The sequence below is a fragment of the Periplaneta americana genome, chromosome 6 (genome assembly GCF_040183065.1).
Source record: "Periplaneta americana isolate PAMFEO1 chromosome 6, P.americana_PAMFEO1_priV1, whole genome shotgun sequence".
NCBI lineage: Eukaryota > Metazoa > Arthropoda > Insecta > Blattodea > Blattidae > Periplaneta > Periplaneta americana.
The window spans coordinates 147,004,570-147,028,789 of record NC_091122.1 but is presented as its reverse complement, the minus strand read 5'-3'; the positions used below and the strand labels follow the sequence as shown (position 1 = coordinate 147,028,789).

The 24,220-nt window shown below is 34.8% G+C and overlaps 1 protein-coding gene across 8 annotated transcripts in view; it reads right to left on the bottom strand.

The window, feature by feature from the left end:
- The window catches only part of LOC138701890 (phospholipid-transporting ATPase ABCA3-like), a 196,313-nt gene that overhangs the window by 85,518 nt on the left and 86,575 nt on the right, over positions 1–24,220 (bottom strand). For 6 of the 8 annotated variants that reach the window (XM_069829239.1, XM_069829240.1, XM_069829242.1 and 3 more), the window contains exons 2-3: positions 16,114–16,404; positions 2,763–2,786 (exon numbers count right to left, since the gene is read on the bottom strand). In XM_069829239.1, coding sequence (XP_069685340.1) covers positions 2,763–2,786; positions 16,114–16,404 — 315 coding nt within the window. The remainder of the gene's footprint in view (positions 1–2,762; positions 2,787–16,113; positions 16,405–24,220) is intronic. The other 2 variants (XM_069829241.1, XM_069829245.1) reach the window with 1 other exon arrangement.

Here is a 24,220-nt window from a genome sequence, read left to right as displayed (position 1 = left end):
TAACATACGATTTCATGTTCGTCAGCATAACAACAACGAATCATAAATATGGAGACAGAATGTCAGTTCTGATTAATTAACCCATACTACTTCAGTAATTACCAATAATTATAATGATGCTAAAAATACTATCACAAGAAGTATATTAACATAGATAAAACTGTACTATGTAGAATTCTAATTTTGTTACATCTCTGATGCTCTAAAACCATTTTTATTTTTTGTCAAGTGATTTACTTTTAAAAGCTACTTACATTAATTAATTAATTACTATTGAATTAACTTAATTTTCCATATTATTCCATGACGTCGCTTAAAATAATGTTACGAATCACTTTCATGCTATGGATATTAAGATTTAAGAAATAATCATACCTTTCCTTTTTATTATGAAAAATATAATTTATAATGAGAGTAGCTGCAACTAGAATAAACTTTTAATTATGAATTACTATCCATTTGTACGAGAGAGGATCGAAAAGTAATGCACAACAACTTTTTGTGGCAACGTATTTAATAGGTAAGCAAAACGAAAATGCAGAAAAAAAGCTACAGGTTTTATCCATTTTTCAACACAGGAACCAAGACTCTCGACACATTTCCCCCCATTGTGACACCAGATTCAGTACACCTCGTTCGTATAACTCCGTTTTCTGGGCATATAACCACCTGCGCACGACTGATTTCACTTTTTCATCCGAACCAAAGCGTTGGAATGCTAGGAATTTTTTCATTGGTCCGAAGAGGTGAAACTCAGACGGTGCGAAGTCTGGGCTGTAAGCTGGATGACTGACGCCACAATGCCTCTGACATTGGGTGAAGTTGCAGCGGTTACTGGTCGGCCGAAACGTGCTTCGTCGGTAAGATTTACTCGGCTTTCTTCAAAGAACCTGCACCATCTGGAGATGTTACTACGGTCCAAACAATCAGCACCATACACCTCCAACATTTCCCCGTGAATTTCACTCGGAATTTTTTGTTTTGCTCAGAAAAAACGGACTACACCTCGATGCTCTTCACAAGTAGACGATGCTAGCACATGTTCCATCTTTACTCAGTAGTTACCGCTCGTTCCGCCAGGGTGACACCTAATCGAGCCATTGCTGTCTGTAGCGCAACATTCAAACTATCTGTCAACTTTGAACGTCCTAACCAAAATAGTATACCGTAAAGAAATTGTTTTGCGTTACTTTCCGATCCTCCCCAGTGTGTTCATTAAACTACTACATATTAAATTTAGTGTTGTAACTAATGGTAAACATTTACGTCGTTACAAATACGGTAGGTCTTTATGTCTTTTTTTGTGTTGTTAACGCCATAGCATCTATTAATGCTTTATGGTTATGCTAACTGATAGAGTTACTTGTCAAAATGTGACGCTGAAACTTGTGTTCAGGTTACTGCCCAGCGACAGTCCTAATATATTACATTTTATATTTTTGATGTTTGGCTAATTAATATTAACCCGGAACACTCGCAATCACACAAATTTCCAGACTGTAGAAACCCAGGCAATTTTTCTTCAGAAAAATTCACCGAATCGGGAATCGAACCCGGGACCTCCAGATCTGAAAGTCCGCATGCTGACCAACAGACTAGGGAGGCAGTCAAGGTCTTCTATGGTGTTCACAATAGTTGTATCTGAATTGGTTAAATAATAAAGTAAGATATACTGGAAAAATCTTTATTTTTAAGAATCCATAATACAATAATACAAAGTGGAAGGGAACCGATGCAAAAAAAAAATTAAGAGGTGATTCTACATGTTAAATGTAACAAAACTTTTATTACACTTTTCCTTCGATGAAGCACCGTTAAGCAGGAAGAAAAAGTATTCTTTCTCAATGTTTGCAGCGCTCTATTGCGGTAATGGCCCGAGAGAAATGACTGATTGCTATGCAAGCAGATAGGTAAAAACAATATGAACAGTTAATGTCTTGAATCATCTCAAATCGTTTAATCATGAATTTAAATTGAATAATTGCGAAAATCGTTAAAATAAATTTTGCAACGCAGCGCACTCTCGCGCGTCACCGACTGGGACAGAGGGGATGGAGAAAGTAAGGAGTGCAGGCCGTGCTTGGTAGAGTTATTGCAGTAGTCGTGATGTTGCCAAACGCTTCACAGAAACATAACAATTTCCTCTAAAACGGTGAAAGTTAGAGAAAAAACTTATTTAGATTTTTCAAATCTCTCCTCATGATCTATTACAACTTTCATTCTGGTGCAGAAATTACCTTCCATTCTGTATATGCGAGACCAATGACATCCCTAATGCTTTGAAAATAAATACTGATAAGAGATCGATTGTATGAAATGCTAAAGACGAAAACGTTGCAGACCACAGGTATTTGGAGAAGATTATTGGATGGAAAGGAGGAAATAGTTTCGATTTTGATATTACCACTTAGTCATATCCAACTAAAAGAGATCATCCATTCGAGAAAAAGAAAAACGTCCATTTCAAGATATATTACATTTTGAATGTAAGCGAAATTGCAAGCAATAGAATCAATTCACATACTTGTTTTTTAATCCTGCAATTAAGACGTACTATCTCTGGTAATTGTTATTGTCAATAGATTGTGTAGAAGACATACATTTTACTTAAATCTTGTGAAAGCTAGGCAAGATAAATTTGCTGTGTTTAATGAATCGTACCATATTATTACAGTACTTTCTCTGTATTTTTATATCTATTTCATTGTTAATTCATAGATATTTAATTTATAAAACATTACTTCAATTTAATTATTACTAACCTCCTCTGATGGCGATTTTTTCCTCTGTAGTTTGCAATGCAAAAAATGAATAGGCACATCATAAAATTGGCAACTTAAATTTACATATATTTTAACACCTTTTAAATATAAGATTAACATTCTGAGCTGCAGAATAAAGGGTTACAAAGTAGATCAAATATATTAGTTTAAACTCTATATTTATTTAAACATATCGTCAATGGGGAATTGGGGGAGAAACATTTAAAAGATACGCGAAAACAAGTCCTTACAAGGGTATTTGGGACCGAGAAAAATTGAATATCCGAGCTCTAAGGCAGTTGGCCACTTTTCTCACTCCGAGTTTAACCGTTCCACTCAAGAAACTTTAGAGAATTTTGGAGAAAAGCCGAAAATGGACGTACAGTAACTTAATAGCTGCCACATGAAAGGAGGAGCATGACAGAACAGCAACAGCGCAGGATAGCCGAAGATGTTAAAAGTCTTGACATCGATTTGGACATCACTGTCCTCGCGAGAGAAGGGATCCTAGCCTTTGCATTGTGCAAGTGGCACTGGCGCCAACTCGTCCCAAGTACCGAAGGCAATATACAAAAACGAAGGGTCAGATTCAAAAGGCTTTAACTTGAAAAAAAAGCCGAAACTTGTGAGAGGGAGGGAGATTTAGATCCTGGCCCAATTCTTTTAGAACTCATCCCGAAATTTGTCTTACAAGCAAACATTCTGATGGGGGTAGATAAAAAAATTATTTTATTTTATTTCGCCATGTTAATAATGTCAAAAGAAGTGTTATACAAATTTTGGCCACTCGACCGCAATTACAAGGGCCGTAAAAGAAAAAAATGTTCGCCAGGGGCCGTTAACAGAAGTAAAACACAATTTCATTTGAAAAATTTATTGTAACAGACACACCAATTGTGGAGATATTTTTTCAACATATTCCCCACCGAAATTGAGACATCTGTCATATCATGAGATCGACAGAGAGATGCAGATGGCTGTCAAATGCTGGTTCCGATCCCAGGCGGCTGACGTCTACGACATAAGGATACAAAAACTGATCCCATGGTATGATAAATATCTCAATTCCGGTGGGGGATATTTTGACAACTAGAGCAACAATTGCTGTATCTGTTTCAATAAATTTTTCCATACAATTGTGCTTTTTTTCTGTAAACTGCCCCAGGGAAAATCACTTTCTGGACGGCCTCGTAATTGCAGTCGAGTGGCCAAAATTTGTGTAAATAGCTACTTATTTTGATGTTAATAACATAGTGGAAGGAAAAAATGTAACATTTTTATCTGCCTCCATCAGAATGTTTGCTTGTTAGCACCTTAGGAAAACCACAGGCAGGATGAGTTATTTCAATTTAGGAGAGTAACTATTGGCTGTGAAATTATTAATAAAATATGGCCTAATCAACCCTCGGAGACGATGTTGGGAAGGGTGAGTGTTATCGTTATTGTAATAGCCCGAGTTGTATTTCACCACGAGACAGGATATTGGAGTGTTTCTGACGTAAGATAAGCTGGATATGGATCCTGATCCTGAGACTCGATCACGCAACGGATGCTTGCCGCTCCACAGGTCGCCAGAGACCGAGTTCAGCTTCGTCAGCTCAAATACTGGGTGTTCAGTTCAAAATGTGTCTTGGCTCACTGTATGCCGTCATGTGGCTAGTTGATGAGCCTAGAGAATTCAATCTTCCTACACATCCGCAGCTCAGGTGTATAATCTAAGAGGCAGAGAAGTTGGCTAGCAAGTACGGCGTTCATTCTGAAGAGTAGGTGCCGATACGTACGGTAACGCCGGTAGTGGCAGGAATGTGAACTGTTTGGAAATACGTACTGTCGGGATATGGGGAGAGGGTTAAGACGATTACTTACGTATTTGTTGACATTAACTTCGACGGTCAACATGGACACGGAGCATTTGATTTGTGTTGTGAAATGTTACCGTACGCAACCGATGATAACAAATACCCTGCGTACGACTTGCCGGCGCAAAACACTTTTCGAAAGAGGTTATGGTAGCACACAGACCGTACAAACCGCCTTCTGTTGCTACGACGTTCAAGTTATACCGTACACGTTCTCAAGTTCAGATTGAAGAACGCCTTAAATAATAGGCAACTTCTCTAGCATATAAGCTGAAACTCGCTTCAAATCGGTGACCCAACAACAGTGACGTCATAACACACTTTGAAATGAACACCCAGTAGAATATAGGGAAGGAACGAGAGTAAGAATTTTGGGGGAAGATGGTTCTGGCTTAAGATGAACTGGGGCTGGTACCTGATCGAGAGCCTCGATCTATGAATGCTTCTCAAATCAATATTCTTCGGATATTTATTTATGCTTTCTAATTTATCAGTTATAGAATCACAACTATATCAGTTAATTTATTTATATTATAAACTCTTATTCATGTAATGTGAGGCCGAGTGTTCAGCCGTATCGGCAAAACACTGAACTAAACGTCCGTCTTATGTCATTCTTGACAGTCGCAGAGCGCATGTAACAACAGACCTGCCAACCTACGAGAGATAAAAGGTGGGAGATGATAATTATTAACGGATATCCTTTTTAATAATAATAATAATAATAATAATAATAATAATAATAATAATAATAATAATAATAATAATAATAATAATAATAATAATATGAAAATAAACACGAAAGCTATGCGATCACCTCCAAATTCTGTAGATTATCATGTTAATGCGAGAGATCAAAGACGCGAGCTAATTGCAGGTGACTTGCGCGTTATTAATCAAAGTTGGTAGGTCTGTAATTTAACCACAAACTATGCCTAATGACGACGAACATATAACAGCGACTTGCTTCCGATACGGCTCGTCCATTGGCCGCCCAGTAGGCCTACAGCAGCGCACAAACGCACGCGCATGTGTATACTAAAAATTATGCATGATTCGCTCATATGCGTTCAATACTTAATATGGCTTTATGTAGCACATAAAACAACCCTCCTGCTCTTCCAAGGTTAATTGATTTTACAATCAGCCTTACTAAGCCATATTCTTCAATATTCTTTCGAAACTTCTCTTTAACCAGAGTGTTTGTTACCTTTAAGTAAGGTTAAATAAACTGCATAGGTTCTCTGTTTGTTTTCACAATTATTATAAGCAGTTGTCTAAGAAATTTAATTTTTCTTGTTACATAATAGGTAAATTTAGTACCGATTGCCTAAGTCAGAAAATTTTTTCACTGCCGCATTATTTCTACTTCAATTTAATCAACAGAAAGTTTTCTTATCAATATGAATAGAATAAAATAGAACTTACAATATCAATATAGATCATACAATAGAACAACTATGTACTGTATTGCATTTATTTACATTCCATGATATTCGTGCATCGCTCCACAGCTAGAATATGGAAAATGTCAAAAACTCTTAGAGAGAGAGAGAGAGAGAGAGAGAGAAATAAATTGTCCGGCCTTAATTAAGGATGACCACGAGGATCCGAAAATTAACAGCAAATAAAAATATAATTAATTAAATATGAGTATTGTTATAGAAATAAAATGTAATAATTAAGCACCACTGATTATTAATTATAAAATAAAACCTTAAAAGTTGAAAATACGAGATTTTATTTAAAATTAGCATATCCTTAATTAAGGCCTTCTGAGTTGTATAAATGAAATTGTATACTCTACAGGGAATCTTTAAGAATTTGCGAGATGATTTTTTGAATTTCAAAAGATATTGATAACTGTTTTAAAAAATTACAAAGTCTTAATTGATAATCTAGTTGAAATATATTCAGAAGAGTTTTACAGTATAGGCCTACTACTACAACACAAGGAGTTAATATGGATACTTAATACAAGACAGAAATATTCATGCAGCGTTGTTGAATGTCATAAATTCACCTACAGAATAGAAGGCGTGAGAAATTCGGTAGTTCTTTAACTTGGCCCTAAATAATCTTATGTTTTGTGGCTATTAAAATATTTACTGCCATATAACGCACTCCTTTTTGATAGCACGATAGACTTGCCGATGGAGTATGAAAGTCATTTTGGCACGTATTTATGCTATGAACTGTTGAATTAGTTACAAAGTTTTCACGATCACATACGAGGAAGTTTATTAATGAAAAAATATGCTGACAAGCCATAGGTCTTATTTGTAGTTTTTTTAAACGATCCTACACGATTCCCTAGATTTGGCACCTACTATTATTCTAATTACCATTTTTCGTAGTAGGAATATACAAAACTGAAGTTCTTTAAATCATTTATTATCATATTATAAAATTCACTTAAATTGACTGAGCATATTGAGAATTAATTCAACAGCTTTCCCAAAACAGGTAATGAAATTTTTCATATAAAACTAATTTTTTCCCGAAAGAAAGCAAAAACAGGCAAAATTGTATTAAATATTTTTGTTTTATATACAGGGACATCATTTTATTTTTACTAACTTTTTAATATTAACCTGGCTATATCTTTGGATTAAAGGTCTAGAACCGGAAACACCGCTTGTTCCCCATTCCAAGACTGGAGTTCGATGATACTGGCGTAAAATAGAAATCACTTTACTAGTTATAGGAGGGAAGAAAAGTATTTATGTAAACTAGGAAATATCGCAGTTTTGAGTTTGATAATTTTGATTAGGTTTTTGTTTAATCAAAATACAGTACAATATTAACAATAAGTGTTTTTACTCACGAACTGAGCTATCCATTCGGACGTATTAATTATGTAGTGTATATTTTACTGTTACAGCACATTAGCGTACAATATAGAGAATGAAGTTAAATTGAAAAATAATCATAATATGGATATTTAAACACATTTTTGAAAATGATGGCCGTTCATTTCGATACAGGCTTCAGTTCTTTTGTGCATATTATCGCACTATAGACTATTGTACCTAATTCCAATTACCAGTTTCGTCCTTCGCACGAGTAACTCATCTTGAAATAATTCTATACCTACTCTATAAAAGAGTACCTTACGTACTGTAAATTTAATCTTCACTTCTGCCTGATCCAAAAAAATAAAATTACTCAGAAATGCTATCTACTGTCCGTTCAAGTGATTTTGTCGCAGGGTCGTAGAGAGGGGGGGAAATCACGTGACAGTTAATTATTTAATGAGGCCCTTTTATTTCAGTTATTTGAACAGTTGTATAATATTACGTAGACGTTCAATTCCTAACAGAAATGAATGTTTTCAGAAAATAGCCAATTCACCCCAGCTACTAGACTTTATAGAGGGGAGAACAGAAGCAGGTGGGGGAAACCGGGATGCGACGTAGGCAAACGGACGGCAGTACCTGTGCGAAAATATGATTCAATATTGAAAGCTCTTTCGTCACTGGAAAACGCGAACATATTTCTGGAACGTACTATACTCACTAACTCAGTACTGTATACGCGGCCTCGTTCTGTTTGGAGAACGGTTGGAAGTTTACTAGTAGAGGGGGGTGGGAGTGAAGTACATTCAAAAACTCAGGTATAATAAAAATTGAAGTAAAAATAAAATGATGTCCCTGTACATGTATCAAAGAATAACTCCCTGAAATTAATGACATTACTTACGGTTCACTCTGCATATAAGAGAGTTTTACGATGAGGAATAATCTATTTCAATTCATATGAAACTGACGTTTATAATCTTGTTTGCTAGAATTCTCATTGCAGTATATTTACTTTGTTGTCATATTCATGGTGTGACGACATAATTATATCTCACACTGGCTATTTGTTAACTGCTATACATATCATTATGTTGTTTAGTAACTGAAGTTGTAAATGCAAATAGTGCTTATCTAAAAAAAACAAAGTTTCAATTTTTGAAGGCCAAAAATGTTTGTCTCGATAGAGCGAACACAGAATTTATCAGCTCAAGAAGGTTTCCGTAGCTGCCTTAGTTACCGACACATGATAATTCTTGCCAATCTGGTTCAGCTATTGCCGCATTGTACTAATTAATAGGAACGTTGAGAGACGGCCATGAAAGAGCACGGCCAATTCCTTGTAGCGGACCAAAGGTATAGTCACACCACAGTCTAGTATATACAGTCGCGAAGCTCAATACGTAGTAAATATGCAAACATTAGATAGTTGCTCACCACTAGGATCGCTAATATCGCCTCATTACAGGCAATGCAAAATAGTACCGTCACAGTCTATTGTTTCTAGCACCCTCAAAACTCAAGCTTCGTGACTGTATATAGTAGACTGTGGTCACACACTGCTACTTCTACTGCGCAATTTCTCTATTCAGCAGTAAAAGTATAATGTGTTCACAAAAGCCAAAAGTAGCGCTCTGTTTGCTGCTTTTCGTGCTGCAAAAGTTACGACTGGAAGTTACGAGTCTGTTCAAGACGCTAATTTTGCAGATTCAGTTCAGCTTTGTATCTATGTATATTCTTCAATGAAATTTGTGGTATACCCGCGATGTCTTTATAGCACGTGAAATGAAGCGACAGGTTTCATATTATCAGTTTTATTAAATAAACAAATTTTGTATCAGAAAATATAGGAATTCCATCCCACTTAATAAGAGTGATACAGTGTTTATATCTAACTAACACAATACAATTGAAAACATCCAGTAATAATAAAATGGCAGAAATAAATCAAAGAGTCCGTCAAGGATGTCTTTTGTCATCGACACTTTTTAATTTATGCATGGACGAAGTCCTACGAATATGGCTGAATGAAATATCATTAGATTTTAAATTAAATGACATAAATTGTACTACAATTTTATTTGCTGATGATCAAGTGGTCATTGGCGAGAGTGAAAATGCTTTACAACAAGGCAGTCTTCAAATTAGATCGAATTGCATCAAGTTTTAATATGAAAATATCGACCAATAAAACAAAAGCGATGGCATTTATTGGATCTCAACCAATAAGAGTGAAATTGGTTATAGAGAACAAAATAATAGAACAAATCAACACTTTTACATATTTAGGTTGTTAAATAACACATGGCAAAAAGTGTGAAATCGAGTAAAAATTAAATTAATTCAACTATTTCTATGGAACAATACGTAGAACACTGGGGAAGAAAGTGAGAAAGGAAACATTAATCAAATATTACAAAGTAATGGCAATTCCGTCCCTTCTATACGGCTGCGAATCTTAGGTTCTAAAGAGAAACGAAGAAAGAAGAATTGAAGCAGGTGAAATGAAATTTCTTAGATATGTTGCGGGTTAGACACTATTGGACAAAAAAAAATGAAAAGAAGATATTAGAAAAGAATTAAAAATAGCTAATATAATTTAACTTATTAAAGAATATCAACATAATTGGAAAGAACATGTAAACAGAATGCCAACAACAATTATAACGAGAGCAGCCATGAATTATAATCCATTAGGAAGGAGATCATTAGGAAGACCAGTAAAACGTTGGCGAGATCAATTTTAATGGAGGCGGAACAGGCCGAAAGGCCTAAACCTTGAAGAAGAAGAAGAAGAAGAAGAAGAAGAAGAAGAAGAAGAAGAAGAAGAAGAAGAAGAAGAAGAAGAAGATGAATTTTGTAAATCAGAGAACAAAACGTCGAGCTACTATAGAATTTGTATTATATATATTGACCGCTGGCGCGGTAGTTTGCTTCTCGGCGGCTGGGCATGTCGTAGCCGGCCTCACTCGTACGTTAATCCCGCGGTGTTTTGCATCTCGACATGTCGCATCCGGCCGCACACGTAGACTACGTTAACCCAGCGGTGTTTTGCATCTCGGCATGTCGCAGCCAGCCACACTCATACGTTAACTCCGCTACTTAAAACGTGTATAAAATCGTACCTTACAGAACAACGGTTCTCAACCTTTCTCAATGACGTATCGTTCCACTATTTTTAAATTGAGTGGCATTAGTTGTACGACTAACCAAATTTATAATGGAAAATTGTCAAGTTTCGCTTCCAGAGTGATAATTAGGGAACGGTTTTTTTTTTTTTTTGTGCTAAAGCACTAGAAAATATTTATTTTCTTGTGAAGTAAAAAAAAATTGAAAATATGTATAAAAATGAAAAATCTATAAAACATTATTTTGTTTCAATTTTACAAAATTTTATGCATGTATTACAAAAAAAAACTCACCAATCATGTTGAGATAGTGGTGGGTTCAAATAGCTCGTTCTTGCAGTGAACAATTAAGACAAGTTTTCCATCACAAACCCATGTCTGTTGTCTCGGAACAATGTACGATACTGGAGAAAGACAGTTCAACGTCGTAAGTAGTCAGTCTTGCATATTTCATCAAAGGAATGTCACTGATTGTGAGAGACAAACTGTCAATTTCACCAATGTCTTCTCGTCCTTCCAAAACTTAGGCAACTTGATACCTACATAGTATGAAATCCATATTTATTTTCAAGTACACTTTCAAATTTCTGTTTAAAAGGTTCTACTTTGCAACCTTTGAGTGAATGATTTTTTTTGTCAATGCCATACACCTCATTGATAGTTTCAGTCAACAAATTTGTCGATATTTTCAATTTCTTTATAGAGTGACATAGGTGAGTAGAACACACTTTGTCTATTCTTCATTGTTCTTAAATTGATCATTTTAATTCTTGTGAGGTTAAACATCGTACATACCGGTAGAATAAATGAAATCAGGAACATTACAGTGGCTGAACTTAATCGTGTCAATCAGAATGTGTTTTCCCGATACAATACCTGTTTAGCCGAGGGAGGGCGACATTTCCAGCATCTTCTATGAGGTACGATTTTATACACGTTTAAGTAGCGGGGTTAACGTACGAGTGCGACCGCCTGCAACATACCCAGCCGCGAGAAGCAAAATATCGCTCTAGCGGTCAGTATATACAGGGACATCATTTTATTTTTACTTCAATTTTTATTGTACCTGAGTTTTTGAATGTACTTCACTCCCACCCCTTCTACTAATGAAGTTCCAACTGTCCTCCACACAGAACCAAGGCCGTATATAGTGAACAGCACTAAGTATGCGAGTATAGTACTTTCCAGAAATATGTTCGCGTTTTCCAGTGACGAAAGAGCTTTCAATATTGAATCGTATTTTCGTACAGGTACTATTCGTTTGCCTACGTCGCATCCCGATTTCCCCCACCTGCTTCTGTTCGGCCCTCTGTAAAAGCTGGGCTGTCTTAGCTCTTTTCTGAAAACATTAATTTCTGTTAGAAATTGGACGTTTACATAATATTATACAACTGTTTAAAATAACTTAAATAAAAGGGCCTCGTTAAGTAATTAACTGTCACGTGATTTCCCCCCCTCTCTACGATCCTGCGGCATAACCACTTGGACGGACAGTAGATAGCATGTCTAAGTAATTTTATCTGTGCGGGTCGGGCAGAAGTGAAGATTGAATTTACAGTACGTAAGATATTCTTTTATAGAGTAGGTACAGAATTATTTCAACATGAGTTACTAGTACGAAGGACGAAACTGGCAATTGGAATTAGATGCAATAGTATGTAGTGCGTTAATATGCACAAAAGAACTGAAGCCTGTATCGAAATGAACGGCCACCATTTTCAAAAATGTGTTTAAATATTCATTTTATGATTATTTTTCAATTTAACTTCTTTCTCTATATTGTACACTAATGTGCTGTAGACAGTATAATATACACTGCATAATGAATACGTTCGCATGGATAACTCACTTCGTGAGTAAAAACACTTATTGTTAATACAGTACTGTATTTTGATTAAACAAGAACCTAATGAAAATTATCGAACTCAAAATCGCGATATTTCCTAGTTTACGTAAATGGATGAACTACTTTTCTTCCCTGTTATACCTAGTAGAGTGATTTGTTTGTGTTTTACGCCAGTGTCATCGAACTCCAGTCATGGAAGGGTATAGCAAACTGTGCTTCCGGTATAGCCAGGTTAATATTAAAAATGTTATTAAAAGTAAAATGATGTCCCTGTATAATAGAAGCCCTGTATATGAGAAATGCGCTTGGCTAAAGAGTGAACAAAAACAAAAAACAATGTGTAGTTATAACGTTTTGAAATTTCGAGGATCTCAAAATTATAGCAACATTTCATTAACACTGTAGGCCTACTAAAGAGGCAGCAACAGTATTGTGCTTACAAATTGTTTATTTGATTGTACTTTTCTATGCTTTATGTCAGTCAATTTCAAGTTTTTGTTTCCATTGTTTCCCAGTCCATACGTAGTATCATTTTTAGCAGAACTTCCTGTGGATTACTCACAAACCAGTTTTCTGACATGTTTAAAGATAGTAACTATCATTAATTATCGTATTGTGTACTTTTAGAAATTAAGATTTTTTTAACCTTGAAGTACCGGTAATACATTTAAAATCGGACAGGTAAAACCCCTCTCAAATAGGGCTTTAAAGAGAAATGTATTATTTTAAGTATTCTCAGATGATGTAAATTTGAAATACAGTACGCAGACTCGATTTAATGTATTTCCGTAAAAATAGCTCCTGTTCTCTCTTCCTTTTGAATGTATGTAGTGAAGAATCTAAAATGTCGAGGCACATCAGTTTTACTGATATTTCTGTTATGACTAAAACAAGAGCATTAAAATTGTGATAAATACACACGTGGACAAATTATTAGCAAAATTGAAGATTTTTATTACATATTTTTTCAAAACATGATTCTTCAATTTAGACTACAGTTGACATTTTTGCGTATTTCCAAATTATTAGCAAAATTGAAGATTTGTATTGTACATTTTTAGAAAATTAAACTCTTCAATTTGGACTACATTTGATATTTTTGCATATTTACAAATTATTAACAAAACTGAAGGTTTTTATTATATATTTTTACAAAATTCGATTCTTCAATTTGGAATACAGTTGGCATTTTCGATATTTCCAAATTATTAGGAAAACTGATGATTTTTATTTTATAGTTTTACAAAATTTGACTCTTCAATTTAGACTGTAGTTGATATTTTTGCTAATTTACAAATTAGCAACAAAATTGAAGATTTTTATTATATATTTTTACAAAATTTAACTCTTCACTTTAAACTACAGTTGACATTTTTGCATATTTCTGTCTACTGTAATGATAGAAATATGCAAAATTGTCAACAGTAGTCTAAATTGGAAAGTCAAATTTTGTAAACAGAATTATCATAAAAATCGTCAATTTTGTTAATAATTTGTCCACGTCTGTATTTAAATTGCTTAAATTTTAATCTTATTTCAAAAGTAGTAGTGGAACCAATAGTTCCACTTTATTATGTTTACGTAAATTAAGTTTTTGTTCCTAATTCAATTTAAGGAAATAATTATTAAGGACAGCATTGTTATTATTTTTACATATGAAGATGTAACCTGAAGCTATTATTCTTAATAAGCTGCAAACATCTTACTCGTATAATTATATGCCTGTAATTTCCAAATTATTTGTTCTACCTAGAATATAATTATGGGACACCAGGACTGAATTTTTGCAAGAAAATGGTCAAAAAATTAATTTTCAGTTTTTTTGTACAAAAATATTTCTTGGTCTTCTTTGAGGTCCAGGAGCTATTTTTATATAATCCTGCTGCATATGTCAATATTGTATCTCTTTTCACAAATTTTCCTTTTATTCGAAACTACTTTTATAATTTATGATGTTCAAAATGTTCCATGCATATGCAGTTTTCACAAAATCTAATGAAAATATCGTACGTGCCATGCATGTATTACCCGAGGTATAACGTTGAGAAATGTTAAGTATCTTGAAAATTAGAAGCTAAAAAGTTAATATGTTAGTAAGAAATGTAAATAAATAAATGTATGGTTTTCAAAAATTTCTTTTACTAACCTAATCTAGATATCATGAATTTCTAAACGTTAAAATATTGCCCGTGATCGGAGTGCATACGAAAAAAATATGAACTTCTGTATTTAAACGTAATGATCATGGGATATTTAGTTTAAATCACTAATTTACACAATTAAAATAAAATTAACTTCGAAAATAGCAGTCCGACTGAGCTGAAAATTTTCACACACCTTATTATTAATGCCTGTAAGAAACAGTTAAAAATAAAACAAATCCGATTAAAATTGAAAACATTTCAAAACTTAGTCATATCACAGTCTACTATATACAATCACGAAGCTTGAGTTTTGAGGGTGCTAGAAACAATAGACTGTGACGGTACTATTTTGCATTGCCTGTAATGAGGCGATATTAGCGATCCTAGTGGTGAGCAGCTACCTAATGTTTGCATATTTATTACGTATTGAGCTTCGCGACTGTATACTGTATACTAGACTGTGGTCATATCATCCTTAAGTATTTGAAAAGATCACGGTTTCTCACGTATTTTGTACACTGCAAATATATACTAGATCCATCCCTATAATGGCACGCGTTTAAACGAGATTCAAATGTTTTGTACGTTGTAATATTACAAGGACAATTAATGTTTAAATGTTATAAAAGTTTACATAGAAATTATATGTTACTTGTATTTATAAACATCACAGTTTTGCATAATATAGTTGTATTATTCTTCCTTTACCGTATTTAATTTCTCCCGTGCTATTCAGTAGCTTAGCAAATCTTTTTCTGTGACGTTCGTTGCATGTAGTGTAGGACGTATCGCCAACTGACCCGAAATACAACATCGGGAACGACTTATGAAGCGGCAAGCACTTATTGCCTGATCGAGATTCAGTATCAAGACCCATCCCCAGCTCGTCTTAAGCCAGAAACACCCCAATATGCTGTCTCGTGGTGAAATTCAACTCGGGTTATACCAATAAAATAACAATCACTCACTCTTCCCAACATCATCCCTTCAAAGTGGATCGGACTTTGATTTTAATAGAATCATTTCAGAGGCAATCGGCTAGTCTTCTAAATCGAGACAACTCATCCTGCCTGTGGTTTCTAGTAGTTTCCTTAAGGCGCTAAAGCAAATGTGCTTTCAATGCTGATACCTTAGATAACATAAATAAGCATAATACATTGTTAAAATTTTTCAGTATAATCTTACAGACGCTCACTTTATTTGCATTTGAAAAAGAAGAAAGTTTCAATTAGTGCTAACCAAATAAAATGCAGAGTTGTCCATTTTCATTTAAGGAATTATCCACTCTGGAGGTATAGAAATTTCACACCTAATCTTGTGTTGAAATCTCCTGCAATTTCGTGGGCATAATAAAAATTGCAGGGTTGTATAAAACTTAATAGTAAGGCAAAGCAAATTACTGAATAAAAACACTTCTCAGTTTTATCGATCTATTACAACCTATAAAATATGTTTCATATTCTGAATATAGAAGACAGTTTCAACAAAATTAAACAAGATTCTGGTATTTTGACAGAAAAAACTTGTTTTAAGATCATGATATTGCTTGTAAATATATTTAGTTGACAATACTTACGATTGAGCAAGTGGAGATGCTTTGAGATAAGGCATGAACATTTTTTGTATTTCATTAATGCTGAACAGAGTTCCATTTGTTTCGTCTGCTCTGAAAGACTTGTATTCCACAACGGTGTCGAAGTTGTCAGGACGCACGAGGCTTCGGATGAGGACTAGAAGTGACGCGAGTAACACTGGTGCCAAGATCTCCACAGCGGTCTGGATCGGATGCCTTCGTTGGAGTGTCCAGTTCTTCCACATGAGGAGCCGGAACTTCGTCCATCCGCTTCCCATGGTGGTGGTTGGAAGCCTGCAAATAATGATCAATCTCAAGCATGTGCGGTGTATATTTATGTAGTGGTAGTAGAGGTAGCAGCTTTTGTACTATAGTACAACAGTAGCAATGTTTTATTTTAACCACAATTTGAATTTCAGGGGCTATTCAGAGTTGAAATTAAACGTGGGTCAGAAAAACGGACATATTTTGCCTGAAATCCTGTATCAGGGTTAGGGTTGTTTTGCAGCACGGGCGTAAATCTATGGCACGAACCTAGAGCTTTACTTACTGTCCTCCTAGAGGAAGCTATTCTAAAGATATTATGGCCTTTGACAGGGTTTGAAATAGAGAACTTCAGATTCAGCTTTTATATAAATGTTTTTATCATCTTAATTATGTTGAAGAGGATATTTTCGCAATTTTTTGACGTAGAACTATGTCCCTCTCGCAGTGTCGGTGAGGGATATGTAAGGAGTTTCGTATGTCCCAAAATGTGCAAAATTTGAAACGTTTACTGCACGGAAAATATAAAAGCTACGTTAATGATTTATTTACAGTTGGACAGGGGATAGATGTCGCCATTTCACAATATGTAAACAAATTTGACGAGATGCGGGAGGGGCGAGGAGCGCGGCGAAAGTGTCCGTCTTCAGCGATCTCAGCGCAGCGCCGCTGTTTTGAGTCAGGACCGATTGCGTCAGTGTGATTTGAGATACGGAAGCGGAAAGTATCTCGCTCTGTAGTTTATAGACAACGCTAACAGTGTATAAAATATTATACAATTATATGTGAATTAAATCACGAAAGTTACCAGTTTGTGAGAGTAAAAGTGAACATTTCAAATGTGCTCAAGAAATTTGGAGCAAAATACCACCGCGCACGGAAATATGCAGTAAGAGTTGTGACCGAGGATACAAAGAGTCAGAAATGACCATTTATGTGGTAGTACAGTCGTGCATGAAGAGTAGAAATTCGTTTCAGTGCGTAGTGAAAACAAAGCTACTGTAAATATAGATGGCTTTTACATGAAGTGATGTTCAGCTGATATTGCTTATTTCAGAATTTTTAATTATTGTTTTCATTGTTTGCTATGTAGATAAATTAAATGGAGAACACAATCTATTTTATTACAAGTCAATCAACCAAAACATTCAGCGAGTCAGCCAGTCAGCCAGCCAGCCAACCAACCATCCATTCAGCCAAACAAACTATCTAGTCAAACAACCAAGCAACCATCCAATCAACTAGTCGACCAAACAACCATCACTCAACCAATCAAACAAACAACCATCACTCAACCAATCAAACAAACAACAATCACTCAACCAATCAAACAAACAACAATCACTCAACCAATCAAACAAACAACAATCACTCAACCAATCAAACAAACAACAATCACTCAACCAATCAAACAAACAACAATCACTCAACCAATCAAACAAACAACAATCACTCAACCAATCAAACAAACAACAATCACTCAACCAATCAAACAAACCACAATCACTCAACCAATCAAACAAACAACAATCACTCAACCAATCAATCAAACAACAATCACTCAACCAATCAAGCAAACAACAATCACTCAACCAATCAAGCAAACAACAATCACTCAACCAATCAAGCAAACAACAATCACTCAACCAATCAAACAACTATCACTCAACCAATCAAACAACTATCACTCAACTAATCAAACAAACAACCATCACGCAACCCATCTAATTAATTAAATTTATTTTCAAGAATGATACGTGTTTTTTGATATTTCAATTAGCTGATAAATTAATATTTTGCTCACTAATATGAACTTCTGAATCAAACTAGCATTAAGAAAGACAAGAGACAGTTTTAGTGAGCACCGATAATTGCTAATTAATTAAGAACTTGCGGAAAAAATATAATAAATGTCTTATTAAACATTTTTAGGCACAGTAATGTAAAAAAAAAGATGATCATAAAAGGGATATATCTAATTCTGTAGGCCACCGGCGTGGCTCAGTCGGTAAGGCGCTTGCCTGCCGGTCTGAAGTTGCGTGCGGGCGCGGGTTCGATCCCCGCTTGGGCTGATTACCTGGTTGGGTTTTTTCCGAGGTTTTCCCCAACTGTAATGTGAATGCAAGGTAATCTATGGCGAATCCTCGGCCTCATCTCGCCAAATATCATCTCGCTATCATCAATCTCATCGACGCTAAATAACCTAGTAGTTTATAAGCGTCGTTAAATAACCAATAACCAATCTAGTTCTGTATTACTTTAAGTAGATAGAAATCTCGAGATTACTCAAGTTAATATTTATAATTCTTAGGTAATTACACTTTACCTGCTAATTATTATGGAAATCATCTCCCAATAGTCTTAATTTGTTTACGATGGATATGAATTTCATAAAATAACACAGAGAAGCAAAGACAAGTTCTCAGACTTAATTTCTTAGTAGACTATGTGAACCTAATTCTACTCGAAGTAGTCGTTACTATGGCTATACGCGCACAAACAAGGTCAGCAGTTGATCGATGAGCCTATGAACAGTCCACGTGTTAAGTTTCCTGCAATAATTTTTCATGTGATTTGCGAAGGCGATTCCAAACGGCGAAGGAAGTCCGACATGTTACGTGGGCAGTGAAATAAACGTGCTGTTTCGTTTGAACAGTGCAAATATGTTTATGTTTAAAACAAGCTGAAATAATTTATTATTATGACTTATGAGGTTTAGGGAAAAGAATAATATTATCCATACTGATGCATAAAAATACATAATTCAAATGATAGTGCACTAAAATATCGTGGATTGATTATATGACTGATTTTTTTTATAAAAATGTGTAGAATAATTTCTATTTTAGGAGCCGGTGATGCAGCTCAGAGGTAAGGAGCTAGTCTCCTGATCAGACGCTGCGTTTGGGTATTAGTTCGAATCCCGCTTGGGTACTAGTTTTCATTTCCTCTTGCCTCCCCTCAACTGATTCAACGTTGAATAGGCTATTTCCTCATCTACGATATGGTGCAAAACAAAGTTATCGCATGATGATAGTCTTAAATCATATTTAATGTTTCTAATAATACTATGAAAACACGTGCAATAAAACCTTTAAAATTTGCGTCTTCAGATAAAATTTCCTAGCAGTCGAAACAAGGCAAGTAATGAGCAAGACGGCCATCGGTCCCGAATTTAGACCCCCGTCTCGGATTTTTCAAAGAAGTGTGTGCGTGCGTGCGTGCGTGCGTGCGTGCGTGCGTGCGTGCGTGCGTGGTTCTAAAAGCAATTGATGGCACGACTCTTGAGAAATTATTCAAATTTGCATTACAGGGAGCTTCACCTGAAAAACTAGATTTGCATAATATATGCGTTACTGTATGTACAGTAGTGGCAAAGAAACCGGACCGACCCTTGTAGCTGATTTCAGAGCCTTTTTCACTCCAGAGAACGATAGACTGGTAACTAAGACTTTAGTGGTTCGAATCCTGCCTGGACTTTTTTTGTTCCTTATTCAAATTTATTCCCAATACTTTTCGATTTATTTATTTATTTATTATTTTGCTAATAATTGTAACATAAAATATAATATATACAGAAAAACTTTAGCTCGCCCCTGAAAGAGTAGAACTTGTGCTCAGGGGCGGATTTCTGAATTGAAATTAATAATTGTACAATACAATTTGTCTTATGTCTACTATGCAATTATGGTATATAAATTTAAATGTACAATTTTTCAATTTTTATAAAATCCATACATAACTTGTTAAATTTAATACTAGAACTATTAGAATTGACAAGATTAGGATATTTAAATATAAATTTGTTGTATATTCTTGGGCCTAAATTACTACTATGATTAAATATTGTAACAGTGTTGCATTTTGGTTTAAACAATCTTAAAGAATTCATACCTTTTGTTTCATAACTATGAGAATACAATTCAAAATTATTTTGATTGTTATGTATGAATTTTATTAATACAATATAATAAATTTGTCTTACGTTAAATATATTAAAGTCTAAAAAAAATTTTGAGATGGAAAATCAATAGGTTTATGAAGACATATTTTAATTATTTTCTTCTGTAATAAATAAAATGGATTAAAATTGGATTTAAATGAGCTACCCCATCCTATAATTCCATACATAATTACCGATGGTAAAATTCATGTTCTGGGAATAATAAGTGAATTAAGTAGTAAAATATCGCTGCAATCGAAAAGTATTGGGAATAAATTTGAATGAGGACCAAAAAAAAAAGTTTCCTTCCCAGGCAGGATTCGAACCATGAAAGTCTTAGTTACCAGTCTATCGTGCTCTGGAGTGAACAAGGCTCTGAAATCAGCTACAAGCATCGGTCCGGTTTTTTTGCCATTACTGTACGTTAACAGAAAACCACAATTTTAAATCACACAGAGTTGTGTGCACTCGATGTGGGTCTCTGGCGTCTCATCAGCCCACCCGAGTTGTGTGGATATGAAGGGAAAAAATTGGGACGGTGTCGGGTGGAGTTCCTGGGTAGCACAGTTCGTAGAGCGCTGGTACGTTCAACCAGGGGTCCCGGGATCGATACCCGGCTCCGGAACAATTTTTCCCTTGAAATTACTCGATTTCAACTATGTTAGTTACTTTATAATGACCCTGTATTTTCCACCTACCTAAAGGAAATTTTAATAGCTGTGCATCAGCAAAGCTTTTGGGTATATATTTAGATGCAAAATTAAACTGGAATGGACGTGCTCCATATTTATGCAAGAAGTTAAGTACGGTAATACTTATTATGTAAACCTAATTTAATTAGTAAAAAATCAGTTGCTATCTGCTTATTATGCTTTATTTCATACCCATTTAGTGTATGGGCTATTCCATCTCAAATCGACCGAAATATAGAGAAAATTGACCTTGCAATTTTTAAATACAATGAAACTTTTTCTGTTCGTAGACAACTGTGATACAACGCTTTGTGCAAAGTTTGAGGCATCAGAACTTCATAGTGTTTAAATTTAAAATATTTAAATTTATCGTATTTTCATAAAATTAGCAACATTAAATTGTCGTGGCTCCGAAACCCTTTCACCCAATGATCAAAATCGTGGTTTATTTTGATGCTGACAAGTTAAAGTTTATATTGACATGTAAACAGTTTTTCTCACTTTTTATGGAAATGGAGAAATTTAGATTTTTCTTCATTAAGACGCCTTTGTCCATGAAAAAATGTTTTTAAAATATATGGTTAGATTCCGCATTGAAAGTACAAATAAACACACATTTTTTACTGGTGCACCGTTGATAAAGTATTGAAAATATCAAATAAAGAAAATAAATTGTACGCGCGTGAGCTAACCAGCTGACTGTGAGGCGGGATCTAGCCGAGGGAAGCAAGGCCAGGAGACAAACACGTGATGTTTCGTCTAGTAGCGCATAGCTGGGCTAGCTTTATCACAGGTTTTCATAAACACAGGAGTAAAATGACGCCCAACGCTCGCTTATCTTCATCTCTCGGCCAGTGCGAGCAGTACTGCGCCGTTCAAGTCCAGGCGTGTGAAAATAATTTATTTAATACCCTCGAAACTTATTGCCGTGACACTAAGCAAACAATGCCGAATCTCTCTTAATAATGCAAGTTTTTTTCTCAATATTTTTTTACATTTTTACAAATGGGCAAAAAGCCTAAAAGTAAGTAAAATAAGATTATCTCTCTCTCTGTATATAATAAAAATAAGGGTTACTTCTTATCATAACCTACCAAATGTCAGCTTCAAAATGAGCTCTCGTTCAATGTTCTGCAGTAAATGGTTCCAGAGTTCTGAGCGCTGAAAGAGGCTTGTTTTTCTAAAATACGCTAAATTTGTCGCTCAATAGTACGAAAACCGTTTGGCTTTCGGTAGTATATTTTTGTAAATGCACTCTCCTCAGCACCTTGTATAAATAGCGAAAAAATTAGGGTATAAAAAATGCGAGGTTTTTTACTGATCGATTTCATATGGAATAGCCCGTATGGAAACATTCTTTGGGGTAATTCTAATGATGCTCAAAAACCTTCAAGTTGCAGAAGAGAGGAGGGGCTCGCGACAGGTTCATCCTGGCTGTGGCGCATGCGCGGACCTCTCAGAGTGATCATAACCTGATTTGATTTTCGCGTATACATTTCAGATCAAATCAAGAAGTTCCCTCCATGCTCCGGTTATACATCTCGCATATACGAAGGTTAGGTTTGGTTAGTTTAGGTTTTTATTAACCAACTACGCGCATTCCGCGCATGCGCAGACAGTCAAAATTAACCTATCGCGAGCCGCACATCAGAAGACGGCAATAGAATCATAAGGGGAATATCGGAGAGAGAATCATGCAGGGCAGCTTTTAAAGAGCACAGAATTATAACTTTCCTTTCCATTTTCGTATTTAGCACTGTAAGTACATTAAAGAAAACCTGAATAATTTAAATACACGTTTACTCTCATAACAATTTTATAGATACTCGCCATGCAGGATTAAATAAGACTCAAAATTCCTGCAAAATTATTGGCATAAAACTATGCAACTTATTGCCTAACGTCCTAAGTATGAATTTTAAAAATGTTGAGGTTTGTTATGATGGTTAATTCACAACTGTATTTACAGTGCATTTGAATTAGAAGAGAAAGTAAGCGATTCTTTATTCTGATATAATTACAAAATTATGTAAACACTAAGTTAATACATTGGGTACTGTGTTTCATGTAATATTTGTATGTAAACATTACTATTTTATATAACCGTGCGTTGTCTGATTACAATATAATATTTCACTCTATTTTTGTTATTACAAAAGATGGTCATGATAATACTTATGATAGGAATGCTGATTGTAGTGGAAACTGTAATGATTTGACGGCAATAACGTCGTGATATTAGGGGAAATGGTTGTGTTAGTAATTATGATGGTGTTAGTATTATTATTATTATTATTATTATTATTATTATTATTATTATTGCATGGGAACCCCATATTGACTACGTGTGTGTCAAAGTATTTAAGATATTATTGTATTTGCTTAAAAGACAGAGAGATTATTTCCTTAAATTACATTATGCTTATTTTTATAGTCTTTTAAAATTTGACATACCATTTTATGGGAAAATTCTGCTTATGGAAACATGGTATGGTACTAAAGTTATATAAAAGAAAGCTGTCAGAATAATGACTTATTCAACAGTAATCTCACTAGAGGTTTTGATTTATCTAGAAAAAATCAAAACTCGAGTGGGATTTAATTGACTATTATACGATTAGAAGAAAGTATATAAAGATTAGAAGAAATAAAGTACTATAATACAATAAAATAGATATTAACTGACTTACTAAAATTCTATTTCACTAATGTTACCTTCACCTAAATGTTTGAACTGAGCCGCCATTTTCAGTCGACTATCTATGCGAGAAACAAATGACGTTCGCAAAGGATGTTTTATAGTACCGGAAAGAATTTCCAGTTTCAAATGTTGGCAAACAAAGAAACAAATGCTAGGGTAGTGATAAAAACAAACAAATGCTAGGGAAGCGATAAAATTGTGCGATATGCAGCCATGATTGGTTGAAAGACGTTCTTTCGTACCGTTTTATTGGTCAAAAGTAGTGTGACGTAGTAAAAGTGTAATAGTCAGAGAAAGAATATTAACTGCGCCTTGTCTTTATATACTTTAATCGCTTTGTTAGTTAAAAATAACCTTCGTCAATATGAAATGAGAGGCAACTATCATCATTATTGTACTGGACAGCGAAATAATGTTAAACTTAACTTTCTGCAGGCTAACCGTAACGTCAAGTTTCGAAATTATGACAATTAAAATTGCGAATAAAATGCCTTCACATTTTTTAACCAA